The sequence below is a fragment of the Antedon mediterranea genome, chromosome 3 (genome assembly GCF_964355755.1).
Source record: "Antedon mediterranea chromosome 3, ecAntMedi1.1, whole genome shotgun sequence".
Taxonomy (NCBI): Eukaryota; Metazoa; Echinodermata; class Crinoidea; order Comatulida; family Antedonidae; genus Antedon; species Antedon mediterranea.
In genome coordinates, this window is record NC_092672.1 from 9,452,367 (window position 1) to 9,477,587 (window position 25,221).

A 25,221-nucleotide genomic window follows, 5' to 3' on the forward strand; every position below is an offset into this window, starting at 1 on the left:
ACCATGGAGCAAAGAATATTATTCTTTACTCCATGTTATTACCTGTTATTACATCTCTCTGGTTTAGCCAGCAGGGAGGCCATGGTTTAGCCAATATTGTCTCGAGCATGTTTAGCGACCATAATTTGCCAGTCCCATTTGCCAATGGTAGTTCAAAATTTAAAACGATCACAAGTAAATATTCAATTATTTAAAAATAATAAATATATTAATTTAAACTATTTATTTACGATCGATTGACTAATAATACTTAAAGGTTAGGGATCAAACAATGGCCCTAAGTATGAGTATTGTGGAGTCACGTCAATCATCGAGACATTTTAAAGGCTAAACATTTTCAATGCGTTTACTGTACAAATAGAAAAACACATTATAAGTAGCGTGCGAATATCCAGGTATATAAAATATACCAAATTGGCTAGTTGAGAATTCTCAACTATTACCGCAGTACGCCTGTAACGACGAAGCCTACCGGTATAATGGGATAGGCTGATTTCCTTGTTAACTTAAGGTGTCATTTAATTACTGAATTGTGATTGGTAGTAAAGGAAATTTACTGGAATCCTATTGAATGGTAAGGTGGTAGTAGGACCATGTCCATCCCATTGCAGTAATAAAGTTGAGCCACCTGCGACCATTACAATGTCCTACCATGCTAATGTAGGAGTGGGGAAATGTTATGCTTACTAACTGTTTCTTTTAATAATTTAGTACAATTAATAAGAATAAAGAATACACTTAACAATATACAACAAATAACATTAATGTACGATGTAGTTTAACACTGTTCTCAACTATAGTCATTTTGGTATACTTGAGCACATTGATAAAGAATAGGATAAACTTAACAATATACAACAAATAACATTAATGTACGATCCCGTTTAACACTGTTCTCAACTATAGTCATTTTGGTATACTTGAGCACAGTGATAAAGAATAGGATAAACTTAACAATATACAACAACAATGTACGATCCCGTTTAACACTGTTCTCAACTATAGTCATTTTGGTATACTTGAGCACAGTGATAAAGAATAGGATAAACTTAACAATATACAACAAAAAACATTAATGTACGATCCAGTTTAACACTGTTCTCAACTATAGTCATTTTGGTATACTTGAGAACAGTTATAAAGAATAGGATAAACTTAACAATATACAACAAAAAACATTAATGTACGATCCCGTTTAACACTGTTCTCAACTATAGTCATTTTGGTATACTTGAGCACAGTGATAAAGAATAGGATAAACTTAACAGTATACAACAAAAAACATTAATGTACGATCCCGTTTAACACTGTTCTCAACTATAGTCATTTTGGTATACTTGAGCACAGTGATAAAGAATAGGATAAACTTAATAATATACAACAAATAACATTAATGTACGATCCAGTTTACCACTGTTATCAACTATAGTCATTTTGGTATACTTGAGCACAGTGATAAAGAATAGGATAAACTTAAAAATATACAACAAAAAACATTAATGTACGATCCAGTTTAACACTGTTCTCAACTATAGTCATTTTGGTATACTTGAGCACAGTGATAAAGAATAGGATAAACTTAAAAATATACAACAAAAAACATTAATGTACGATCCAGTTTAACACTGTTCTCAACTATAGTTATTTTGGTATACTTGAGAACAGTGATAAAGAATAGGATAAACTTAACAAAATACAACAAAAAACATTAATGTACGATCCAGTTTAACTCTGTTCTCAACTATAGTCTTTTTGGTATACTTGAGAACAGTGATAAAGAATAGGATAAACTTAACAATATACAACAAAAAACATTAATGTACGATCCAGTTTAACTCTGTTCTCAACTATAGTCATTTTGGTATACTTGAGAACAGTGATAAAGAATAGGATAAACTTAACAATATACAACAAAAAACGTACATTAATGTACGATCCCGTTTAACACTGTTCTCGATTATAGTCATTTTGGTATACTTGAGCACAGTGATAAAGAATAGGATAAACTTAACAATATACAACAAAAAACATTAATGTACGATCCCGTTTAACACTGTCCTCAACTATAGTCATTTTGGTATACTTGAGCACAGTGATAAAGAATAGGATAAACTTAATAATATACAACAAATAACATTAATGTACGATCCAGTTTACCACTGTTCTCAACTATAGTCATTTTGGTATACTTGAGCACAGTGATAAAGAATAGGATAAACTTAACAATATACAACAAAAAACATTAATGTACGATCCCGTTTACCACTGTTCTCAACTATAGTCATTTTGGTATACTTGAGCACAATATACAACAAATAACATTAATGTACACGATTCTGTTTAACACTCTTCTCAACTATAGTCATTTTCATATACTTGAGCACAGTGATAATATGAAAAACATAATAACACTATAATATTTGTAGATGAATGACGCGGACACGTACATATGTTCATAAGTAATTGTAATTGATATAAATTAACTTTTAAAAGTGGAATTAACACAAATGATTGTAGATAAATATGACGTGAATTGCACGTACATAATGTTGATGAGTAGTATATTTATATAAATCGACTTTGAAAAGTGAAATAACACTAATATTTGTAGATGAATATGACGTGGACACGTACATATATTGATAAGTATATTGATATAAATCGACTTTTAAAAGTCAAATTAACACTACTATTTGTAGATGAATATGACTTGGACACGATTTACATATGTTGATGAGTATATTGATATAAATCGACTTTTAAAAGTGAAATAACACTAATATTTGTAGATGAATATGACGTGGACACGTACGGTACATTTATTGATGAGTATATTGATATAAATCGACTTTTAAAAGTGAAATAACACTATTAGTTGTACACTATTGATCATATATGAATATGACGTGAATTGCACGTACATATGTTGATGAGTAGGCCTATATTGATATAATTGACTTCGAAAGTGAAATAACACTGATTTGTAAATGAATATGACGTGGACAAGTACATTTATTGATGAGTATATTGATAAATCGACTTTTAAAAGTGAAATAACACTAATATTTATAGATGAATATGACGTGGACACGTACATATGTTGATGAGTATATTGATATAAATCGACTTTTAAAAGAGGAATTAACACTATTGATTGTAGACGTGAATTGCACGTACATATGTTGATGAGTGTATTGATATAAATCGACTAAACGTTAAATAACACTATCTTGTACAAGTACCCTCACTTGCACTGATGAAGGGCTAGTGTTGCCCGAAAACTCTGCTAACTTTTCTGGCTGTTTTACTTTATCGTTTTGATTTAGCTTTTCGCTTCTTTTTTTGTATCTCCATTGAGACCACAGCATTGTTATTATTTCAGTATTTTGCCTTTGGATTTACTAATATTAAAAGTGAAATAACACTAATGACTGTAGATGATATGACATTTATGTTGATGTATATAGTTTTGTATATATAATATGCACACGTACATACGTTGATAGGTATTGATATAAATAGATTTTTAAAAGTACGGTAATAGACACTTTATTTGTAGATGGACAAGTTGCAATAAATTCTATCGTTATATCGTATGTTGATGAGTATTGATATAAATCGACTTTTTTAAAGTGGAATAACACTAAAATGTATAGATGGATATGGCCTCAACAAGTATTGTATTAAGCGGTACTGTATATTGATAGACTTCATACCTGTAATGTCAATGAAATCTGGCAACAAGAATTGTGTTTGATCCTCCTAATAGTATTCTAATAATCTTGGTTTGTAAAGGAGGCATGAAAAATCTAAACGCATAGCCAGGGGAGGGGTTGGAGTTTCGAACAAACTTCCCTGTGCCCGTCCTACGGTTTTTGTGAACTTTTTAGTAGCGTGCAAACGCGACTCTACAGCTCACTATGTCGATCGGTCGGTCGGTAAACACCAACTCAAATTTGAGCACGCGACTGCAGCCATGTATAGGCCTATGGCCTGTTTATAATAGAAATCAGCAGTGAAAGTATATGTAAATAATATGTGTTAATATAGAATTAGTTTTTTTTATTTAATAAATAGTATTAAAGTTGATCTTATTCTTTATCTGTGATTAATTATACTCAAATGACTATAGTTTAAAACAGTATTAAACGGCATCTTACATTCATGTTATTTGCTGTTTATTCGAAGTTTATCCTATTCTTTATCACTGTGCTCAAATTATACCAAAATGACTATAGTTGAGAACAGTGTTAAACTGGATCGTACATTAATGTTATTTGTTATATATTGTTAAGTTTATCCTATTCTTTATCACTGTGCTCAAGTATACCAAAATGACTATAGTTGAGAACAGTGTTAAACTGGATCGTACATTAATGTTTTTTGTTGTATATTGTTAAGTTTATCCTATTCTTTATCACTGTTCTCAAGTATACCAAAATGACTATAGTTGAGAACAGTGTTAAACTGGATCGTACATTAATGTTATATGTTGTATATTATTAAGTTTATCCTATTCTTTATCACTGTGCTTAAGTATACCAAAATGACTATAGTTGAGAACAGTGTTAAACGGGATCGTACATTAATGTTTTTTGTTGTATATTAAAATTAAATTAAAATTAGTGAAGGTATGCAAGTGTTTCTAAATATTTATTACTGGTAGTATTAATACAATTTGGATTATATCATTTTCCAGAAAGGTAGAAAAAAACATAAAATAGTTGAGAATTCTCAACTAGCCAGGATGGTATAGGAAATATAGCTCGAATATCCTCAATACACTGTTATGATGAGTGTCACGCAGGTACACTTTTTGTACATAAATGGTACCCAACTATGGTTGTAACGTTGGGAAAATATCCAAATAGTAGGCTAGGGAGTTCGATGGATGACGTATTCTATTAATTGGTTCTATTAATTGGAAGTTTAAGCGATAAACCTATAATAATTCCAAAAATCTTAAATATTCCATTGAAACATAACAAATTAGAATGAAAATAATCTTCTGGACCCCGTCTGGTGAAACCCAATTTAACCAAAGTTAAATAAAATGTTGATGTTCCATACCTGAAGTAGAGAATGCTTTGGTCGCCAAAACGACGATTGGAATACAGCTCATTTTGTTATAATTCTCCACTAATAAAACAGCGAGAAATGGCTGACATCAAAAGAAGCGAGGATGTTCTGGGGAAAAATTGGGATCGATGTTTGGCTGATACCATTATTAAGATTGGTTTGTAATTTATAAACTTTCCTAGCCTTTTATTTATAAACTTAGCCCAGCTTTATATTAGTATTATGGACCTAGGCTACTAGGCATAGGCTAGGCCTAGACTACTACTATGCCTAGGCCTAGATTAGAATAGTAGCTAGCTAGCTAGACAAGCCTATCACACTAGCTAGCCTACGTCTTATTATGCCTACTCTAGGCCTAGGATTACTTGTGCCACTGGCCTAGCCTAGACACTTATTTTTAAGTGAAAGCTAATAAATATCCAAATTTCACAAAACATGATGATTTAAATAATTTAAATAAAATAAAAAAGATCAAAAAGTTTGTTAAAGGAATCCAGTATTATTTCTTTTAAACTAGTGTATATAGTAAAATGTATATAAAAATAAACAAAGGATAAATTAAAAAGTTGAAACCAATAGCAAAAATCCGATTTTTTAGTTATTTTTGTTCCACGGTAATGGTGCTCCGCCATCTTGGAAAAAAACCAGGAAGCTACGATCGGTGGTGGGGCGGAAGTCCCTTCATCCGGGATCTTCGTATACTTTGTACACGTGCGAATATCACTGTAGTGTCAGTTGACTGTATTTGTCCAGCTAATTTTCACCGTAATTTCTCGCTTTTTTCCCGTTTCTTCAAAGTTTTGCGTTTTATAGTGTATGCTGATTTTTTATTTATTAATTTAAACGGTAGTAACCGTGTACGTCCAGCAAAAATTATGGTATTTTGTATGGCTTTCGGTTGCAGTAATGCATCAAGTAGGAAAGACAGGAAATCTACCAACAAAGTTAACGTCAGCTTTCATCGATTGCCTTTGCACAATAAAGATTTACTTCGTAAGTGGGTGGCATCTTTGAAGTTAGAGAATCCTCATGTAAATGTACATTCTCGAGTGTGTAGTGAACATTTTGAGAAAGATATGTTTGAAGACAATTCTGTGAAAGTGTCACTCGGTCGAAAACCAACAAGGCGATTAAAGCCGGACGCTGTACCAACACAGCTTGCTCATATCAAACCTGCCAGCGAAGCATCGAAAAGAAGACAAGATCGTCAAAAATTGATGGAACAAAAGCGATGGCCTAAAAAGGTAAGCTACGAAAATCTACAGCAAAATATAAATAATAATGCGCGGCTCTGTTGATAATTATAATTAAAATACTGTGTATTTATTAAACTATAAACAGGCTCTAGTTAGGCCTATAGATAGGCGAGAGGCCCTTCTCTTTCTTCTCCTCTAACTAAACTAGGCGGCTAGCTGCTTTAGCCAGCACTGCCGTAGTAGGAGTAGGCCTAGACGGCTTGTGTATTCTGAGTTGATTGCCCTTAATTTTAAAGCTAGGCCTAGTGGTGTTAATTAGTTATGTTAAAAAATAACATCTTCCCACAAAACGAAATGAAAATATGTAGATATAAAATAAATTTCAACATTTTACTGTTTCATGAATGAAGTTGAGTTAAGGTGATAAAAATTACTCTTGGATCATCAGGTGCTACACTTGGCTTTTGTAACATCGAGTATTTTGTTCATGTCTTCATCAAGTCTAACATGCAGATTATGGTTAACTTATGCATTCATTTTCAGAAAGTTTTGGATATGGGCCAAGTGGAATTAGATGAAACATCAATACCAAGAGATTCGGTAGAAGTAATTCAGCCAGAGATTTTGTTTTCGGAAGGGTGTAAATGTGGACAAGTAACTAAGGTCAACTCATCAACACAAGTAAGTGTATACAAATAAGGCTCTTAATAAATAATGGAATGCAATGATTGTTACATATAAATGCTATTTTTTATCAAAATATTACAATTGTACATTCCAGACAGACACTTTCGCAGATCCACTAAAGATCCAGCATGATCATAGTTATGTGAAGCTGTTTAAAAAAAAGCCCAAGTCTGTAGCCAAAACTCGCAAATGTCCATCGGCCTCAAGTACAGCCAGCATCCCACAAAACATACCACAAGTTCCAGAAGAAGAAGATTCAGAAGTAGATAATTCTGATAATGACAGTGATGAAGGTACTATTTATTCTTTTTATGTTTACTATTTGTTCTGCAACTCAAAACTATGGGCACATTTACAATACATTTATTTGTTTATGACCAAGAAAGCTAAGATTTGAATGGTTTTTAAAAAAAAAGATGAGGTTTTTGTACTTGAAAATATCAAATAATTTTTTTCTATCTAACATGCCTTTTTCAGATGTTGATTCTGATAGCTCATATTCACCGAGCAGCTCTGATAGTGACTCTGAAACTAATACGGCTGAAAGAAAGAAGAGTGATGGAGTCTTCCTCGTCTATGAGTCGTCATTGGACCATCTTTTTAATACATGCCAAGAGTGTGGTAGTCTATTAGAAATACATAAACTGTACCGGGGAACAATGATTGTATTTGAATGGACATGCCACAACAATCACAGAGGAAGGTGGAAATCACAACCACTTGTGCGAAACATGGCAAAGGGAAACCTTGAGTTAGCGGCATCGATTTTGTTTTCAGGTGGCACATACCAAAAAATGTTTGACATTGCAACCACTATGAAACTACACATGCTTTCAGAAAAACATTTTTACAATATTCAGAGGTCTTACCTTTTCCCTGTAATAAATGATCTGTACAATGAAAACCATGGTATATGGATAGATGCATTTCGCTACCAAGATATTTTCGTTGGTGGGGATGGGCGCAGTGACACGCCTGGCCATAGTGCTAAGTATTTGGGATATTCTCTGATGGAGGAGAATAGTGAGCTCATTATTCATTTTGAGCTTGTCCAAGTATCGGAAGCGCCAGGCCAAGCTTCAACAAATATGGAGCGAGTCGGTTTCACAAGGGCAATTGACTACCTTCTAGAGGAAGATGTAAATGTCGTGGGAGTGACTACAGATAGACATGTCCAAATTGCAAGTGACATGAATAAGAACTACCCCGAATTAAAACATGAGTTTGACATTTTTCATGTTGTTAAAAGCGTCACCAAGAAGCTTAGAGAAAAATCGAAGAAGAAAGGTTGCGAAGACCTTAGATTTTGGATACCGTCCATAAAAAATCATCTGTGGTGGTGCTGTGCTTCCTGCAATGGCGATTATGCTGTAAGTTATATTAAAGCTGTTTTTTTATCACGATTTGTTTGTGTATACTGTATTGAAGTACAGTATGTGTTGTACATTCTTATTGATTATTATGTTAACATTCATTTATGTTAATAGTTTTCATTTAATAGTTTATACTATATTTCACTTTTAGGACCTTAAGGACAAGTGGCTTTCTTTACTACAGCACGTCTGCAACATCCATGAATGGGCTAGTGCAGATAAATTCCACAAGTGCAGTCACGACCCACTATTGGAGGACATGCATGAAATTGAATGGCTGACACCAGGTAGCGATGCTCATGATGCACTTCGGGGTGTTGTTATGAACACTAAATTACTAAAAGATATGCACAAGATGGCACTTTTTAAACACACAGGTATGTATGTAAAAAGATATATGAAATGTACTATTTTTGCTCTGGGATCATTCGAATAAATTAAAGGCAAAAGAAGCCCTGCTATACTACATTCTTTAACATACAATAATAAACACTATAATATAACAATTTTTATAATAAAATTAATGCTTAACCTTCTTACAGGATCGCTAGAGGTTTTTCATGGGATGTTGTTAAAATATTGTCCAAAGAGGGAACACTTCAGCTATGAAGGCATGAGAGCCCGTCATCAATTGGCAATTATGGACCACAATGAGAATGTTGGTAGACAGCAAGCAACTACTGAGGAAGGTAAGTAGTTTTATAAAAGCTTCTTTAATTTGTTGATTAGTAATCTATAAAGACATATTTACAATGAGGAATAATTATGTGCATTTCCTAACAGGCACTCTTCGATTTGGACTGGCATTTCCCAAACGCAAGAAGCAGTGGGTATTGAAGAAAATTTATGTAGACAAAACCTTCGAATTTAGAAAGAGACTGATGGAAATGGTGTGTGACCGACGTGAAGATAGCGCTATAGTTCTAGGTCAACGTTATGTAGACAGACCAGATCTTCCAACAAACATTGCTTCTTCTGAGAAACCAGAGAAAGAAGATGCGATTGAAGATTTTAGAACTAGGTTTCTGCTTTCATAGTGTGTTTACATTAAAACCAACAAAGCTAATTTATGCTTATTTTGTTTTGTAAAAAAATCTTTTTAAACTGCTAAAGATGAAACCTTACATATTATATTACTATAAATACAATTTCTTAAATATTTTCTTGATGCAATTATTAGTGTATAGTTTTTGGTTGAATTAATAAAAAAAAGGCATTGAAGGAAATTCTCTGAAAATAGTGAATAAACTAATTTTACCGATGCAAAAATGTTTATTATAATAATTATTGTGTTGTTGTGCAATTGCTGTAAGATGACGCTCAGTAACTTTCTGCAAAATACGTCTAATTATATTCGCGAATTATATTTCACATATTTGGCCGGCCAGATGATAAATAACTACATTTTGATTGGATTTGATTCTTCCCTGTTTTGGAACAGCTTTTAATACAATGCTTGCATACAAATAATAAACAGAAAACACTTGTTACTGTTTGTTGCTTTTAATTTTTATTTACATACCCTTGTTAAGTGAATTAAAATAAATCGCCCTTCTTTCTTGTTACAGTATATTAATAATGTCTATTACAAAATTTATAATCAAGGAAATGGCTTTTATTTAGCCTAACTAGGTAGGCATAGCCTAGCTATAAAAAATGTTACTATTTGATGCATTCGATAATTAAATGTTATGAATTAACATCTTGATACCATTCGATTTATTCGACTTCTTTAAATCCAACATAATTTCCATCAATGCTAGGAAAGTCCTTTCTGATTTTGTTTACGACGCAGGCTGGGATGACTCGTCGTACGGCTTTACCAAGGCGGTCATGCACCCAGTAGGTGAACTGCCTGTACGCCTGAAGGCGAAATGTTTCGTTCGGGATCGGGTCAACGATGCTGTCTCGCCTAATGTCTGTCCGGGCAACAAGTGCAGTTCTAATTACTGCAGGATGTAAACATACAAATTCGAATTCAAAATGGTCTAAAATGCATGCCATTTCGTTTTCTGATCCTATGTTCATCTTCGCTCGTACATTTTCAATTTCCCGACAACAAAGGCATTCCACAGCAGTGTCCATCAATTCACACCGTCCGCATTGGCACCATTCCTCCTTGTTTACTTTCCTCCATTCTATATCTTCTCCTTCATGTGCGACAATATTATCTAAACCTTCTATTTCCTCCACATCTCTTCTTCTTCTTCTTCTTCTTCTGGGTTCTAATTGGTAAGGTTGTAATCCGTGATTCATCTTAATTTAGCTCTGTGTATATATAGGCATCCACGCTCTACGGGCAGTCTCACAGTTGGATGATTTTCTCTGTCAAACCAATGACGTCACAACCTCGTTTTCGTGTTAAACATGGCGGCTCATAGAGAATCCGCGGTTTTTTTGAAAAATCTACACTTCAAAATCGATTTTACTCTAAACAACAATAAATTTCAAAAATTTTTTACCGCACTTCGTTTTATATGAATTATATCTACAATGCTACACATTTTAAAAGAAATAATACTGCATTCCTTTAAAACCGAGTCATAGCCTACTAACTAGCTATATCATTTCAATTGATTGACATAGGTAGGTGTCTTGAATACTACTAGGCTAATCGGACCAGACCATACATTACATTAGGCATACTTTATTCAGCATTTATTCATTATTGAATTCATTGTGACTTTGTGTTATTCCTTTTTTCAGGTGGTGGACTTGGTGTAGGACTTGTCTTTTCAGTTTTTATTTTTAAACGTAAGTTGTTTACATAGGGATAGGCCTACAAAGTACAGTGTAAATATTAACTTTTTAACAATTTTCAATAAGAAATAGATCATATTAAATTTAAGTATTTTCACAAGAATTATCTTTTTTAAATTGATAAAATAAAGGTGTTTTTTGCAACTTTTTTTTCATATATATATGCTATTCATATAATTAATTCATGTCACCATCGATAAAATGTTATGTAATACAAGACTATGTAAACAATGAAACTTTTAAAACGTACATTTTTTTCAATTTATAAATGCTTTTATATTTTTAATATTTTTAAACGTTTTAAAAATTTTTAGCCTATTTGAAATTTTAGCAATTTAGAAATTGTAAAGGTTTTAGGAACATTCTAATGGTTTGAATCCTTTTAAAGCTGTTTATAATCCTTTTAAAGCTGTTTTAAACTATTTTAATCTCCTGAATCCTATTCAATTTTAATACCTAGTCATTTTTAAACCGTGTTTCATAACTTATATTTTTTGTGCAATTATGTGTGTGTACATAATATATTATATTGTATATCTATTTATTATTGTACTAATAATTGTCAATTTTCAAGAAGAATTTCTGTTGTTATTTTATGATGATGATGGACAAATAAAGCATTTCAGTATTCAGTATTCAGTATAATTGTTTTACAATGTAAACATATATTCTGTTATTGGGAGCATTTTATTTTTGTTTGTAAATTGTAGGTCGGCCTTGGCCAATTGCATTTGGAACTGGTGTGGGAGTAGGAATGGGATATTCAAATTGTCAAAATGAATTTAGGGATCCTTACAGGTTACATGGAAAAATTGTTAAGGTTAGTAAACGCATGGTTCTCAAGTACTACAGAAATGGAGATAGTTAATACTTTGGAAATGTTGTAACATTACTCTCAATTCCAATTCTTATATTTCATTTCAGGTTTTACCTTCACCGCCATCTAGTAACGAAGCATCCAGTGAATCGAAATCAGATACAGGCAGTACATAATGGTGGAATATTCTAAAAAAACATGAAAAGCTGAAGCCAACTAACATTAAACATCTAGGACTATAATAAATAAATGTGCGTGAAATACTCTGCTGTTAATTACAACCAAAAACATTTTAAGATCATGCCTGCAAACCTGATGCTTGATATTAATAACAAAGTACCAATCAAGAGCGAATCCCTTCAGAGCTTTTTGGGATGTAATTCCAGCGTCGAGTAAAAGTTGCATCCTCATGTGAAAATAGTGAAAACAATACCTGCATGCTGTTTAAAGTGTTGTTAATTTTTAATGATCTGAAAATTCATAACCCAATTTGTTTTGGGTAATTGGATTACACAGTAGTGTGATATTAAAGATGAAAATATATTAACATTGATACATTTGACACATTGTTTCTATGTTAATTGGCCCGTCCATGTTTCATGAGCACAATGTCACAAACTTTGATTGGTATAACCAACTTACCTAGGTAAATAAGTAAAGCTCTGTCTACAGTATCACACTATATGTGACAAAAAAAATGTGATGTGCCCAAATATGGTAGTGATATGACAGCATCATGTCCAGTCCATATATGGGCACATCACATTTTGTTGTTGAATAAAGTTTGAAACTGTAGATGGGGCTTATTTCTGAATGCAGGTTGTGAAAGGAACCTTACCAACCAAGTATAGTTTATTTTTAATTTTTTCGTTTTTCATTTTACATCGTTCCTTTAAAAGAATTAATGTAAGAGCGCCCTCTATGAAGTACCATTATGTAAATCTGTGTTAAAGCTAATTTGCATAATTACATTTCTTATGGGCTGAATTTATCAATACTGTATACAACAAGAAATATTTCTTACAAAAAATGCCTCTCGACTTTTTGACGTAACAGAAATGTGTGATTGAAAATGTTCATCTGGTTTGAAGATACGTTATTCTATTTTGACAAACCAAAATTAGTAACTGCCTGACTGACAGTTTCAGTGCTCACTTCAGAGTGCCGAGTATATTGTTAAGCAAAACGCTCACGGTTAGGTTAAAATGATTAAATGATGTTTTTTATTTAATAATTTAAAAAATAATGATTTATTAATTAACAGTTTGTGTAGTGTAAATATAGTCTGAAATGAACAAAGTAAAGTATAGTACTGCACTGTAGGCCTACATATTCCGGGGTAGAGGCGTTACTCACTAAGGCTGTGTGTGATCCGCATACCCCAACATTCCACCAGTAAACAGAAATTATAATTTCCCAGCCTTCGACAAACGTACTTAGGCCTACTACTAATCAAACAATTCTTCATCTATAGACCTACACACCATCCATAGAGAAAGGATTGTTTTGACAAAGATAAATTGACAGCCAAAACGAAAACATTGTTTATTGAACAGGTCTTACTACGGTCTCCATAGACTATCTTCTTTCATGGGGGTTGCGCATCTCCAGTCCAAGTTTCCAAATACCCATTTTGCAGCCGTAGTAGATCTAAGTATAAGCCTGCTTCTGCGTAATGCTGTTTCCGTCTTCTTGAATATAACTGACCTTATATCCAAGCCTATTTTTAGTTTATGGGATATCACGTCTATGTTATGCCTACATCTACCACCTGCCTATGTCGTTGCTATTTAAAACTTAAAACTTCATCCCATAGAATCGTTCTTTATATGGACAACGGTTTTGCGAATGTCAGAGCTAAAAGTTCTTTAAAAAAAATTTCCCCTGAAAAAATAAATAATGCGCGGCCACATAATATTTATTTACTTTACCAACAATGGAGCGAAAAATATTACCTGATAAAACCCGGACCGTAATTTCAAGAAAACCGGAAGAACATTTGGAAGTCAGTCGGTTTTTGGTTAAATTAAAATGTGTTCTCTTTTTAGAATTTTTTTTTATTTCAAATAATGAATAATACAAAATGGCCTATTTAAATCGAATATTAGTTGTTATTTTTTTATGTTTTGTGATGGACAATATCCTAAAATAGGCTTAACGTTCAAGCTTTAATTTACTTCTGCATTGGTGGTGTAGGCTACCATTTATTTATACTTACAGTCTGAGATACTATACGTCTAAAACCCAGTATGTTGCTCTACTTACTAACGTAATTATTGTCATTATACCGTGAACATTGTCAATACCATTACACTTTAATGACGTGTCAAAATTATAAACACACCAGCTGCAAATGCATCACCCGTTGTTTAATTTAACTGAAATTGTCAATATCAAAGTAATAACAGTTTGTGACGACATAACGAATATTGTGATAGTATTTATAGAAATCCATTGTAAATACTCTATTATCATTATAATTTACCTGTTTAGGTATTATTTTCTAGACTATACGTCTAAATGTTATAAAACGCACATAGATCTACAGTAATTACAAAAAAAGTGCCGGCTATGTCGCTTACTAATTTTACGTGCGTTTTTTAGCAGATTTTGTTGTTTTTATGTCTTTGTTAAATTCCCTTATAACGTACGTGTGCGCGCGCATTCAAGCAACAAGTAATGTTGAATTTGAGCTTAATATAGGTCATTCTCCACCCTATCTGAAAACCCTGGATCCGTTTCTGAGAAATGATTCGTTCGTTGTTGAACATGGGCACATACATCGATGTCGGTGGTTGGATGGAATGCTAAGTTATTTAAAGATCAAAGGCGGTTATAACTCAATAGTCATAATGAATACGACGATTATAATATATTACATTACTCTATTGAAAATGCATTTTTATAATGTATTAATTACAAAATATTGTAAAATAGATGATATAAATTGATATTACAATAAAATAAAAACATGATATGCACGGTACCTATCAAACTACGTCACAGGCTATTCATCCGATTAAGTACGCGTCGTGGGAATTTGCGATTACCCTTTAACATAAAATATGTAATGAATTCAAATCCAATGCGTCGTCGTCGTTCAGATATTGTACGAGGCCAGCAATAATAAGAATAGAGAAATACAACGGTAATGATTAACCAGTGGTCACACAGCTAAATCTTACGGCTGCATGCTACAAGGCCTCTAATTTGGTTACAGATTGGTAACACTTATTATTGATCTCGCTGTATATTGTAATTCGAAAATGAATTAATATTTGGATCCGAAGATGTGATATAGATGTCTTGTAAATGTCTGTGGATCACAATACAGACGAAAATAACTATACTTAAGTCGGTGAATTATTATAAAGATATATTAAAACTGTTTAAAATGCAATAAATGGTCAGTGGATCAACGAATGCAGCGAATCAGCGCACATCGTTCGTCGCTCGGGTTGTGTAGACTCCGATTGCGAATTTCCGCTTTGAAAGCAGCATCGAATTGATTATCCACGTTGGGCAGAGGACTTTAAGAATTCATTAATTTTCATCCTGTAGTTACAGTGAATACACTGCAATATGGAGGGTATTCGCCAGTTCGGTCGCAAACTGTTTCGAGTGAAGACGTTTGATTCCCAGTCGTTGCATGAGACCGAGTTTCGACGATGTTTGTCGATAGTCGATTTGACGGGGATTGGCGTGGGGAGCACATTGGGTGTCGGAGCTTACGTTTTAGCAGGACAAGTTGCCAGGGACGATGCAGGTCCGGCAATTATACTCTCGTTCATCATTGCGGCAATGGTATCACTATTGTCCGGTGAGTTATTTTGAATAAGTAATTAGGCCTTTGTTGAAATATTATTTATACAATGACGTCATTATCGATATCGTAATAAAGGAAATTAGTAATCAACGGTACAATTAACGTCATCAAATCGTTAACATCTGCATTATCATAATCCTGTCATAACGTCACTGTCACGATCAGCAGCAATATCATTATCATTTTCATCTGTTATCATCATCTTTACTACTACCGTAGGCCTTATCACATTGTAAAAATAAGGTGTATCCATTATTTTAAACAGATATACAATAACAATTGTATAATCCATTAACGTCAACAGTGACACGCTATGTTTTGTGAACTATGTTTAATAAATAATTAATTTCAAACTGAAATAGCTCATTTACGTCAAAACGTGTTATACATAAACTCATTATTTGAAGCAGCTTATTCAAATATTCATAAACGCGTATATAGGCACGAAGAAAGAAACATTTGCCAAGACATTATATGCACATTACTTTTACTCGAATCTGTAGGCCTAGGTAAAACATTTATTTAATGGTAACAACGATAACATATAATATAAATATAATTCTGGTTTTATTCATTCATTCTACTCATTGCAATATATAACGTTGAATTGAGAGTAAATTACATATACAAATTGCACAATAATAAAAAACATTAAAATCTCTGAACATCATAACGGTGACGATGCAGATACAACAACTAACTATTCAGTTAAGATGACGTCAACTCATGTATCGTTTTAACGATACCGATACCAATTGTATACCAGATCATTTCATCTAAGGCCTCTTTAATAATCTTAATTATCTCGTTGTCGTTGTAGTGGCCACATTTACAGCGCAGCGATATTTATTTTTACCGTATTATTATTCTTAACACAGGTGTTTTATGGCCTTCAAAATAAATTTCGACATAAAGCTAATTTTTTTAAGATTATAAATCTTCGAAAATTAAAACGACTTATACTGGAAGATTACACTACACAAACATTTTAATTTCGATTTCATAGAGTAATACATTTTAACATTTGTGTCTCATGACTTGAGAAATGAATTTATTCCTCCCAGTGAGAAAACGTATCAGCGACTTGTGTGAAAACAAGCTACAAGGGACATACGATGCATGACATATTAAAGAAGATTAAACTCAATCAATAATTCATTCAATAATAACTCATTATTAAACCAACTTGTATTACCATAATGTCTTATACTTACGGCGATTAATTAGCTAACATAAACTCTAAAATTCCCCTGATCTATTCTTTACCATCGTTAAAGAGAGCATTGAGATGGTTGCTGTCAAATCCCGTAGTGGTTTTAAGTGTTTCGTATGCAAACACATGCGACTATACATTACAGTATTTTATTGCCAAACTCAATTAAGCAAATTGGAATAAGATCACAAACAGTTATGTTGATAAGTTCAGAAGTTAATGTTACCAATATACATTGATGAATATACGCATGAGAGACATTTGCTCGTTCTCATTCATTTGAATAATGGTGTTCCAGAAGGCATAGTAGTAGCACCGCACACCGTTCAATCACTGCCCGGTCGCGTTTTTTACTCAATCTATATTGTTAGGCCTAAGTTTTGAATAGAAAATTAATTATTGTTGCTTTTCTGTTAATACATCGCAGCATCTCCACAGAACATACTTTTTACAGGAGAATACAACATTACTTTGTCTTATATTTATTTCTTGGAAATGTGTACCGAATTGAACAAGATTGAACCAAAAGTGATGATATTTCTTGACATTCTAAGCATTTACATTGAATGTAGTTTCAAAACCTTGAGTGAAAGTTTTCTTAAACTTTCCTGCTTTCTGATTGGCTATTTTAATAGGTTAATTTAATTAACGTCACTAACCTCTAACACCATATTGCGTACAATAACTCGATTTTTGCAAAAAAAGAGGTGTTTTTGAAATAGTGACGTTATATGATAATTATATACCAAAATATCGAACAATAGGACAATATTCTATCACGTATTCTGTTGCAAAGCTGTGCAAAGATATTCCAGATGATTTAAGGTTGTACACAAAATCCATAATTAAAAAATAAATGAAAGAATATTGTTTGTTTATTTTAAGATATTTATTGTGTTTCCAAAAAAGAATTATATATTTGGGAGAAAGTTTGATAAAAAAAACTTTCTTAGAAACAATTTAGGAAAATTGCCTTTATTTATTTATTTATATATTCATTCTTCAATGTTTAGGGGGCTGAACTGGATTAGTTATGACTATTGTTTATCCCTGTCATGCATTATGTTTTATGTTTATGTCTATAACTTATTAAGAAAGAAAGAAAAGAAAAAAAGAAACAAACATCGAAACTGTAAAACAACAAACATTTTAAAGCATATTTTGAAATAAAATTAAGAGAGAATAAATAAAAAATATATTGATGCTATTTTATTATTCATACATTCAAGGAAAGATACTTTTATCCAGATAAATGCTTCGTGATGTACTTTTATCCAGATAAATGCTTCGTGATGTACTTTTATCCAGATAAATGCTTCGTGATGTACTTTTATCCAGATAAATGCTTCGTGATGTACTTTTATCCAGATAAATGCTTCGTGATGTACTTTTATCCAGATAAATGCTTCGTGATGTACTTTTATCCAGATAAATGCTTCGTGATGTACTTTTATCCAGATAAATGCTTCGTGATGTACTTTTATCCAGATAAATGCTTCGTGATGTACTTTTATCCAGATAAATGCTTCGTGATGTTAATATATTTACCGTACCAAAGCTGAATAATACATATATTCTTTTCAAATATTGCATGCAAAATATAGGATAGATTTTCAATTCTGTTATTCAAATGTCATCGCATGGTCGTAAAAACAAAAATATATTTATTTTTTGTTACTACGAGATGCTTTACGTATGCATGCTTTATACATATCACCAAATAGGCAAAATGCTGTCAATTGTATTTTTAGCTAGCCTTGTTTGGATCGCTATCGAATCTCGCTATTCCATTTAAATTCATTTTCAATTCACTGTAAATGGTATCAATGTATCTGTTTCACGCAATAACGTCACGCATCCGTTCACCGTTGCGTGAAAAATCACTATTATTTATTTCGAGACGTAATTGTTCCCTTCCATTTCCAAGAAAGTCCCGCGGTCCTTAATATTATTGTGGAATGAACATTGTGTGAACGTTTCTATTGAATCAGCCTGTTCAGTTCCTTTATATACTATCTGGACGAACAGACGTACGTACACATTCATACAACTTGTGTTGCTACCGGTATGAAAACCGTTTGATGTAAGCACCCGAAAATGTCGACACAAAAGAATATAAGTATTTCTTTGTATGAATAATAATCATATCGACCCAATTCCATTAACATTCAGCACGTTTCTACAATAAAACGCTAAGTATAAATAGTCATACTTCTCTACTTTTCAATAAAATATTCCTGAAGCGAAGTTTCAAATTAAATTCTTTTTTTTTGTACCTGACATTTAGGGATATTTACATTTAATAGCTGATTTAATAGCACGTTAATCAATTATTCTCTTTGTTTTTAGTCGCGTGGACGCGACTCAATAGTTCACTATGTCGGTCGGTCGGTCTGTCGGTCTGTCGGTCTGTCTGTCGGTCCGGCATCACTATGCGTTTTATCGCTTTTCTGTACTTTTTGAACTGTTTTGATGTACATTACTTTTTGAAAGTTCATTTTTTTCTGAGAGCACGCTACTTATGGCTGTTGGCCTTGTTTAAACCTACATGTAATTTTCTCCTATTTTTCTCTCCTCGATACAATTGTAATTTGCTTGGCAATTATGGTGATGACAGAAAGATCTAAATATGCATAACGAAAACAATGCAATGGACAGGCATTGAATAATAAAGAAGCATAAAGAAATACGGTAGAATACCATACATGCATGTAAAACAATCGTGTAAAACGTTGGCATTCTACAACTACAGTCTAAAGAAGAGCTTTGGTTAAAGAACTATAAATTATAATTTTATCTCAACGGATTTGTAGAGCTTCATTAAAATGATCTTTAATACAAAGGAACTTATACAATTTATATCACATAATTCAAATATATGAAATGATTTAGGTATTTCTTATTACATTGTCCAAATTTTCCATTGAATTGAAATGTCATTTATTTAAAGAGTCAAGCTCAACAGGGTCTTCTTTCCGCGTTAATTCTGCCAAGCCCGTTCCCTTGGCTGTGGTTTCGCTAGATAGTAGATAGGGACAGTGGGAATCTCGTTAATCCATTCATCGCGTCACTAATTAGATGACGAGGCATTTGGCTACCTAGACTTGCCCCAAGTCTGTATTATCTTTTTTTTTAATTTATTTGTTTTTATTTCGACCGCGATTTTTGTATGGAGTATCCAAAATCAAGTAGTATACGTATGAAACGCCATATGTGCCAAAATATTTATCTTTTTACTAATATTAAGACAAAACTCCGTCTGGAACCCAGACTATTGGCTACCTTAAGACTCTATGGAGTAAATTCAGTTATGGTACTGTGAACTCATTTAGAGTTTGCTTTAAATTGTTTTACTTAAATTACAAAGTTACCAAAGCAAGCGCAAGCATGATGTTGAATAACGTTCCCTCATTTTATAAATATTGAAAGAACTCCATTCATAGTTTTAAGAACAGAATGCATGACAGTTAATGTACTTCCACACTCCAACCTGCATCATCAGCGTTGGTGCAAATTTATATTTTAGGATTTGTTAAGTTGTTTTTAAGTATAAAAAAAATAAAATAATAAATATATATTTCAATTGTGGAAGATGTTATTGTTAATTTACTGGTGAAATGTTTTCTCTTTTTTTTTGTTTTGTATATGGATGTACTATCCGAAATAAAGGAAACGAATGAATAATAAAATATGTTTTGTGCATGATACAATGTCCAATTAATATTTATCTTGGTCCAAATTTATTTTTTGCCAATTTACAATTTACAATCTATACGAACTGGTTTATGACACAAATATGATATCACAAACTCACCACAATCTCCAAAGATACACAAAATGCTAATTCTCGTGAAGACCCATTAAGTAAGATAGTAATTTCTCTCGTAAGAAAAGGTTTTGAATTACAATGCAAATGAAGTCAAATGTATGAAAACCAATCATATAAAACGTTAGCGTTCTCCAACTACAGTCTAAAGAAGAGGTTTTGTTACAGAACTATAAATTATAATTCGTTAGTTTAATCAAAGCAAGCCTTGATTCAATTGATTTAAATGGCACACGTATCTAGTTAAGTTACGATTGTATTTAGGAGTTCACTGACACAGCTACTTAAACGTGTCTCTACGTTGTCTTTTAGGTCTTTGCTATGCAGAATTCGGGGCTAGAATTCCAAAGACAGGATCAGCGTACCTGTACTCGTACGTCGTGGTTGGTGAGCTGATAGCCTTCATCACAGGTTGGAGTATGATAATGGACAACATCATTGCAGGAGCTGGTGTTGGCAAAGCTTGGAGCGAGTATCTGGACGCTATGCTTAACCTCACCATCAGCGAGACGATTCGTAGTGAAATTGGTGAATTCCAGTCGGGTTGGTTTGGTGATTATCCTGACTTTTTAGCATTTGTGCTCTTGCTAATTATGACAGCTGTAGTTGCAGTTGGTGTACAGTTATCCTCGATTACCATGTTCATTTTTACTATAATCAATCTGGCAGTTGTAACCTTCATAGTGATAGCTGGTGCACCATATGCCAGTCTTAATAACTGGACAGCGAATGGTGGCTTCTTTCCGTATGGCTTTACTGGGGTAAGTATAGAGTAGCATTCGGGCCATTCCATTTGCGAGTTGAAGTGATCAACAACGCGCTATTTTTGAGTGCAATAATAACATTTTAATTTCTATATATCTTCTATGAAATAATGCGATAAGCGAACATGTCTGATGCGGGCTATTGTAACCACCTTTAAATTTGACAATTTTGGTCAAAAAATTAAGCCAACCTAGATAGGCTTACATACAAAAACAAGGCCATATACATGGCTGCAGTCGCGTGCTCAAATTTGAGTTAGCGTTTACCGACCAACCGACCAACCCAACCGACCGACATAGTGACTAAAAACACCAATAATCTACTATATCCTTAAGCATTTAGTATAAATAATTTCTACTTACTTAAAACCAATGCCTCACTCTTAGCCAGCAGTAACGCCAATTAATTCATACGAACTCACTGGGTCCACAATTTGTCTCAGATTCGAGTATCAGAAGACTTGGCTTCTTGTTGATCTCGTCGTATTAGGTTGAAGCTCTAACAATTTAATTAAATACCTACATTTTGTTCACAGGTGATAGCAGGATCAGCAACATGCTTCTACGCGTTTGTTGGTTTTGATGTAATAGCCACATCTGGAGAAGAGACTACGAACCCCGGTAAAGCAATTCCACTTTCAATCATCCTGACGTTGGTCATTTGCACTATTGTGTATATACTCGTGTCAGCAATACTCACTTTGATGGTCAACTACAAGGATTTAGCCTTGTATGCTCCACTTGCTCAAGCCTTCAGCCAGAATGGCTTCAACACTGCCAAATATATAGTTGCCATCGGGTCCTTAGTTGCTTTGACGTCATCAATGCTAGGTTCAATATTTCCTCTACCGCGCATCATCTACGCAATATCTAAAGACGGGCTCTTGTTCCAGTTTTTAGGACGAGTTAACTATAGAACGAATGTTCCTGTTAATGCGACAATTGTTAGTGGACTGTTCACTGCTTGTCTGGCACTAGTGTTCAATCTTCAACAACTTGTTGAAATGATGTCAATAGGAACTCTTATGTCGTACAGTCTCGTCGTGATTAGTACGCTGTTACTTCGCTATAAACCAGATAGCGTTGGATTGAATAAACAACAGTCCAGTAACTTCAATGTCTTTCCTCGAGAAGATTCGAGTTTAATCGATTTAGGAGAAGGACTTTCCAGACGTTACACGAACGCAGCTTCACCAAACGAAGACGATAGCGAAGATAGACAACTTTCCATCACAACCACATTTGCAGACGATGTATCAGATGATGTACAAAGACTTGTGGGTAAAAATCATACATTTGATAACCGACCAAATGACGTCACTTATAATAAAGTATTTTGGTTCACAATCGCTTCTATTTTGCTACACTTTGCTATGAATAGTATTTTGGTGTTTGCGGAATCAGAAGTTATGGATGGCGTTTGGTGGTATTTGTTTTTAGTGGCTCTTCTATTTATAGCCAGTGTGACGTGTGCTTTCTTCATCTGGAAACAACCCCAAAATTCAATGCGACTTGCATTCAAAGCTCCATTTGTTCCATTTCTTCCATTGCTTGCATTGTTCTTCAATATTCACCTAACACTTCGTTTAGCCTTGGCAACGTGGGTACGTTTCTTTGTATGGCTTGTCGTTGGTAAGTTAACAACTATTTCTTTTTTCATATTCTGTTAGATTATGGTTAGGTTATGATTTCTTAATTTTTAATCTAATAGAGAAATGTCTATTTCCTTAAATACATTGTACAATATAAACTTAATCTTCTCTTGAATGCTAATCGCATTTGCGATAATAAATACTGCAACTTGTCGTTTCCCGCCGTCTACTGAGTCAAAAATGCATCTCATGAACATGCGCAGATTGATTATCGGTCGCTACAGGTAATAAGCAGCAGGTAGAAGATCAGAGCTTTTTCAGGCACAGAGGCCCAAAACATACATACCCACTCAAGATTACCGAAAACAACATCTTCGGCTTACTTTATCATACTTAATTCAGCGGCTCGTAGTACGCGCGCGCAAGTTACAAAATGGTCCCTGCTACTTCAATTAATCAAATGTAATATCTTACACGGAAACTGTTTATGCAATCACCAGTCCTTCGTCTATTTTCTGCATACGTAATCTACAAATATGATCATTTGTTATTACACCTTTTATCTATATTAAAATATTAATTTAATTTGAGTGTACCTTCATACAGTTACCAATGTTAATTAACGCACTGCGAGATTAGAAAGTTGACTTAATTCAGAATATTAATTAAATCGTGAAATCAAAATCGATACCACAATGTTACACTTACATGACCGTGTCATGGGTGTATTCCATGAATTTTCCAAATAATTTAATCTGCAGATTAAGACATACAACATGGCAAACACATGATTATAATTATTTTGTTTTATTTTAGGTTTATTAGTGTATTTTCTTTATGGTATTCGTCATAGTAAAGAGTCGGAGACGTCAGGTGCTCTGCCAGCAGTAACGACACGTGACGACTAATTGACATGGCGTTGAACATGCTATTGTATGTGTAATAACCAAGAGATGTATATCTGGGAATTGATTTCGATTCTGGAACACACAATGTCATCGACATTATGTGGTGGAAAAGTAATGATGCGATCAAAGAAAGTCAATCTAACATGCGCCTGATCTCATTACGAGACGATAAGCTGATTGTTGGAGGTAATCAGGGAATATATTTGAAATGTGTAGTGATGTTCAGTAAAACTCCAGGAATTGAATCTAGCCGCAGGGAAAAAGCCTTATTTTATTTAATATATCTGTAAAGTGCAATATTGTAGTGTAATATTTTAGTTAACATGGACTAGTGTGACTAGTTCAAGTTAAGGGGTGGGGTAGCTGACATAAACAAAATGAAATTCTAAAGTCAACCTAATGTTATAAACCCAGTTATTGCATTTGTAATGGTTCTATTTGTATCTGTATCTGTATAGCTTGGATCATTCGAGAGATGTTTTACCGTACATTAATTGTCGTTTAATAAATTTACCTCAGGTCGCCGTGGTTAATTTTTAACAATATTGAATTATTTAGGCCTCCTAGAGGTGATTAAAGGTGAATTCCAAAAAAAAATAATTTCATTTGAGATAATACCGTTTATGTTTATGTTTTAGTAAACATGTTGTTAAAATCCCACATTTCGTTTACAATCAACGAAGACCCATGACTGTAATTATTACGTCGCCAGGAACGGTATTAAGGGCGGATCCATGATCCCTGAAGCGGAACTGATATTTACATTGAATGCCATTATAAAGTCCAATTCGTATAAAGAGAATATTTTATGTTTAATTTACTACCTTTTATGGTCCCTGTACGCATGGTATATGAAAGTCGTCTTTGATTAACGTGTAATTGCCAATTAAGACAGAAAACGGGAAAATACCTCATGCGTGAACGAGAGGACAAATTATGAAGCTGTGTACAAAGATTCGATGAACTCTGATTGTAATGCAATTATATAATTTTAATATGTATGGTTAATTAAATATATTATTGTGAAGAAAACGACAATACCGTAAATCTTCCCCTATTAAGGGGACAATTTCCTGTGAAATAAACAAGGGCCAATATATGCCTTTGGCCAACTTCGATTCAGAAGACGACAACACTAAGGGGAAACTGTGTTGGGTCTCACAAGTGTCCTTTTAATAGT

General features: G+C 33.3%; 3 protein-coding genes across 4 annotated transcripts; all 3 read left to right on the forward strand.

Moving 5' to 3' along the window:
* Positions 1-5,067: 5,067 nt before the first annotated feature.
* LOC140044827 (MICOS complex subunit Mic10-like) lies at positions 5,068-13,027 on the forward strand. The gene is made up of 4 exons (XM_072089505.1): positions 5,068-5,236; positions 11,042-11,089; positions 11,806-11,915; positions 12,020-13,027. The coding sequence occupies exons 1-4, from the start codon at positions 5,083-5,085 to the stop codon at positions 12,086-12,088; spliced, it is 381 nt and encodes a 126-aa protein (XP_071945606.1). The 5' UTR covers positions 5,068-5,082; the 3' UTR covers positions 12,089-13,027.
* On the forward strand, positions 5,789-9,868 carry LOC140044802 (uncharacterized). Of its 2 annotated transcripts, none has more exons than XM_072089477.1 (7): positions 5,789-6,323; positions 6,819-6,956; positions 7,057-7,255; positions 7,440-8,332; positions 8,487-8,712; positions 8,878-9,024; positions 9,119-9,868. In XM_072089477.1, exons 1-7 carry the CDS (start codon positions 5,955-5,957, stop codon positions 9,370-9,372), a joined length of 2,226 nt encoding a protein of 741 aa, XP_071945578.1. In that variant the 5' UTR covers positions 5,789-5,954; the 3' UTR covers positions 9,373-9,868. The 2 variants fall into 2 exon arrangements, with proteins under 2 accessions (XP_071945578.1, XP_071945579.1); XM_072089478.1 differs by having other exon boundaries at positions 6,298-6,323; positions 6,823-6,956.
* A 2,421-nt stretch (positions 13,028-15,448) lies between the features above and the next one.
* LOC140044805 (high affinity cationic amino acid transporter 1-like) lies at positions 15,449-24,892 on the forward strand. The gene is made up of 4 exons (XM_072089483.1): positions 15,449-15,732; positions 21,090-21,538; positions 22,078-23,173; positions 23,950-24,892. The coding sequence occupies exons 1-4, from the start codon at positions 15,495-15,497 to the stop codon at positions 24,039-24,041; spliced, it is 1,875 nt and encodes a 624-aa protein (XP_071945584.1). The 5' UTR covers positions 15,449-15,494; the 3' UTR covers positions 24,042-24,892.
* The last annotated feature ends 329 nt before the right edge of the window (positions 24,893-25,221 follow it).

What these genes read in the sequence shown, in the direction of transcription:
- LOC140044827 (XM_072089505.1), top strand. Translation starts at nt 5,083, where the DNA reads ATGCTTTGGTCGCCAAAACGACGATTGGAATACAGCTCATTTTGTTAT. An exon ending in TGATACCATTATTAAGATTG is followed by an intron (nt 5,237 to 11,041) that starts GTTTGTAATTTA and finishes TCCTTTTTTCAG; the next exon opens with GTGGTGGACTTGGTGTAGGA. An exon ending in TACATGGAAAAATTGTTAAG is followed by an intron (nt 11,916 to 12,019) that starts GTTAGTAAACGC and finishes ATTTCATTTCAG; the next exon opens with GTTTTACCTTCACCGCCATC.
- LOC140044802 (XM_072089477.1), top strand. Translation starts at nt 5,955, where the DNA reads ATGGTATTTTGTATGGCTTTCGGTTGCAGTAATGCATCAAGTAGGAAA. An exon ending in CCTGCAATGGCGATTATGCT is followed by an intron (nt 8,333 to 8,486) that starts GTAAGTTATATT and finishes TTTCACTTTTAG; the next exon opens with GACCTTAAGGACAAGTGGCT. An exon ending in GCAAGCAACTACTGAGGAAG is followed by an intron (nt 9,025 to 9,118) that starts GTAAGTAGTTTT and finishes ATTTCCTAACAG; the next exon opens with GCACTCTTCGATTTGGACTG.
- LOC140044805 (XM_072089483.1), top strand. Translation starts at nt 15,495, where the DNA reads ATGGAGGGTATTCGCCAGTTCGGTCGCAAACTGTTTCGAGTGAAGACG. An exon ending in AATGGTATCACTATTGTCCG is followed by an intron (nt 15,733 to 21,089) that starts GTGAGTTATTTT and finishes GTTGTCTTTTAG; the next exon opens with GTCTTTGCTATGCAGAATTC. An exon ending in TTCCGTATGGCTTTACTGGG is followed by an intron (nt 21,539 to 22,077) that starts GTAAGTATAGAG and finishes TTTTGTTCACAG; the next exon opens with GTGATAGCAGGATCAGCAAC.